General features: G+C 44.8%; 1 protein-coding gene across 1 annotated transcript in view; it reads left to right on the forward strand.

Moving 5' to 3' along the window:
- TMEM131L (transmembrane 131 like) overlaps positions 1 to 2,195 on the forward strand; it is a gene marked incomplete in the record, with an annotated part of 83,840 nt that overhangs the window by 47,216 nt on the left and 34,429 nt on the right. The window contains 1 exon segment of the mRNA XM_027772572.1: positions 2,128 to 2,195. Within this exon segment, the coding sequence (XP_027628373.1) occupies positions 2,128 to 2,195 (68 nt within the window).

Here is a 2,195-nt window from a genome sequence, read left to right on the forward strand (position 1 = left end):
AAAGAGAGAGTGACCAAGCAAGCCACCAGGTCCGGGACTCGAACTGTGGTCGGCCATGTGGGAGTGTCCAGCGCCTTAACCACTAGGCCACTGGTCCTCACGAACTTGGTTTTTAAATTAGTTTAATTTATGCTTAAATAACCACATGCTTATCTTGGGTCCGGTATCAGATAGTACAGATTTAGAACTACATTGAAATGTTGCCCTGGAACATTTTAAAGAAGGCGTGTATTTAAACGAAATGCTTTTGAGACCAGCTGGTAGTGTGGTGGTTAAGGCGCTGGGCTCCCACAACGGCCGTCCGTGGTTTGAATCCCAGGCCCAGTGACTTGAAAATCACACCGGGCACTTGTGCGTGTGTGTGATGAAAATCCCGGGAGGAGACTGGAGGAAAAGGGATTGGGCATGGCCATCCCCCAGCGGGTGATTTCTCTCTGTCTCTCTCTGGTGAGAGTACGCAGCCTATCATAAAACCCAAATGAATGAATGGATGCATAAATGCATGCTTTGAAGTCACTTCCATTAGTTTCAAAAACGTCCCAGGAACTTAACAATAATCCAAACATAGGTGTAAAGTGTTTTCGATTATTTCTATGTGTGGATCCATTACTATTTTTCAATATTCTAAAAACATGTTAGTAAAACATGTTTCCTACAGAGGAAGCGGCTGGTGGAACTGTATGGTAATTCATAGCCCTAGTTTAATACCAGCTTGTCATTTCCTCCCCCCCCAAAAAAAAAAAAAAACTACACTAAATGAGCCCTGCATTTGAAAAGATTTGTTAACAGTTTTGCATTTAAATTCTCCTCCAGGATATTAATTTTTCCATTTATTTGTGGAGTCAATTTACAGTGGACTTTGGATGCTAGATTGAAGTAGCAATGTACAAACTACAGAACCAGGGGCCAGCAGGTGGCCTACTCTAGGGTGTGGACTCCCACAAGGTCGATCGCGGTTTGAGTCCAGGATCTGGTGGCTTGATCACCTTGGTGGGTGTACGTGCATGTCCAGAATCCCAGGAGAATGGAGGAGAAGGGATTGTGGTGTGACCATCCCCCCCGGGGGGTGATTTCTCACTTTCCCTCTTACTGTGCGTGTCTTTCTGTCTCTCTCTCAACACATGCATATGTGCTATGGCAAAAACCTTAGGAAAAAAAAGACAAACAATCCCTCTATAACCAGATAAAATAGTGCGTAGATGGGATTTGAAATTGCAGAGATATTTAAAGACCGTTATAACTCTTCTTTCTTTAAACCCCCAGTATAAAATCTGCTTTCACTTATTTGCAAGGATCGAATTATTCTTTTTATTTTCTTTGAAAGAGATGTTTGCTATAGGGCACGTGTGCTTGCCAGACAGACAGACAGACAGAAAGTGAGAGATCCCCCCCCAGGGGGGACGGCCATGCCACAGTCCCTTCTCCATTCTCCTCTCGGGATCTTGGCCACGCATACATGCTCGGCGTGAGTTTTAAACTGCCGAGTCCAGGACTCGAACTGCAGTTGACTACTTTGGAGTTCAGCAACGTAACCATTATGCCATTCCCTGGTCCCTTAGTTATTTACTTCTTAGTAGACGGAGTGTCTACGCTGTGGTCCTAGAGGCTGTGATGAGTTCACACAGAAGCACGCGTGCATGCTCTTCACTAGTCCCTGGCTCTGAAAATCACCCGTTAGCTTCCAGTAACCCAAATCATTTGGCTTTTAAGGAGAACAAACTTTTAACCTTCACCTTTACTAAGGACCAAAGAAGAAATGGTGATTAGTTTTGGTACCTAGGCAGAGCATGTGACTTAAGAAAAATCTTGGGCCAGCCTGTGGTCTGGTGGTTAAGGTGGCTGGATCCCACATTGCTGACCACACAGTTTGAATCCCAGACCCGGTGGCTTGAGAAACATGCCGGGTGCATGTGTGTGTGTGCCCAAATCCCAAAAGGAGGGAGAGAAGGAGAAGGGATGCTGACTTGACCGTCCCCCACTGGGGAGAGGCGTGCTTTCTTGCTTTCTCTCTGTTGTCTCTGTCTCTAGGAAGTGCATGTGCCCTCCGTCAAAATCTTCAAAAAATATTTTTAATGATGTAGGTCTTGGTTCAGTTGATTCAATAATGTCACTTTCTGTCCTCACTAGAACTGAAAGACAGCAAGCAAATTTTATCTGTTACGAAGAACTTTAAGGTTGAGAATATCGGCCCTCTT

Source organism: Tupaia chinensis, unplaced genomic scaffold, assembly GCF_000334495.1.
Source record: "Tupaia chinensis unplaced genomic scaffold, TupChi_1.0 Scaffold000283_2, whole genome shotgun sequence".
In the NCBI taxonomy this organism is placed as follows: domain Eukaryota; kingdom Metazoa; phylum Chordata; class Mammalia; order Scandentia; family Tupaiidae; genus Tupaia; species Tupaia belangeri.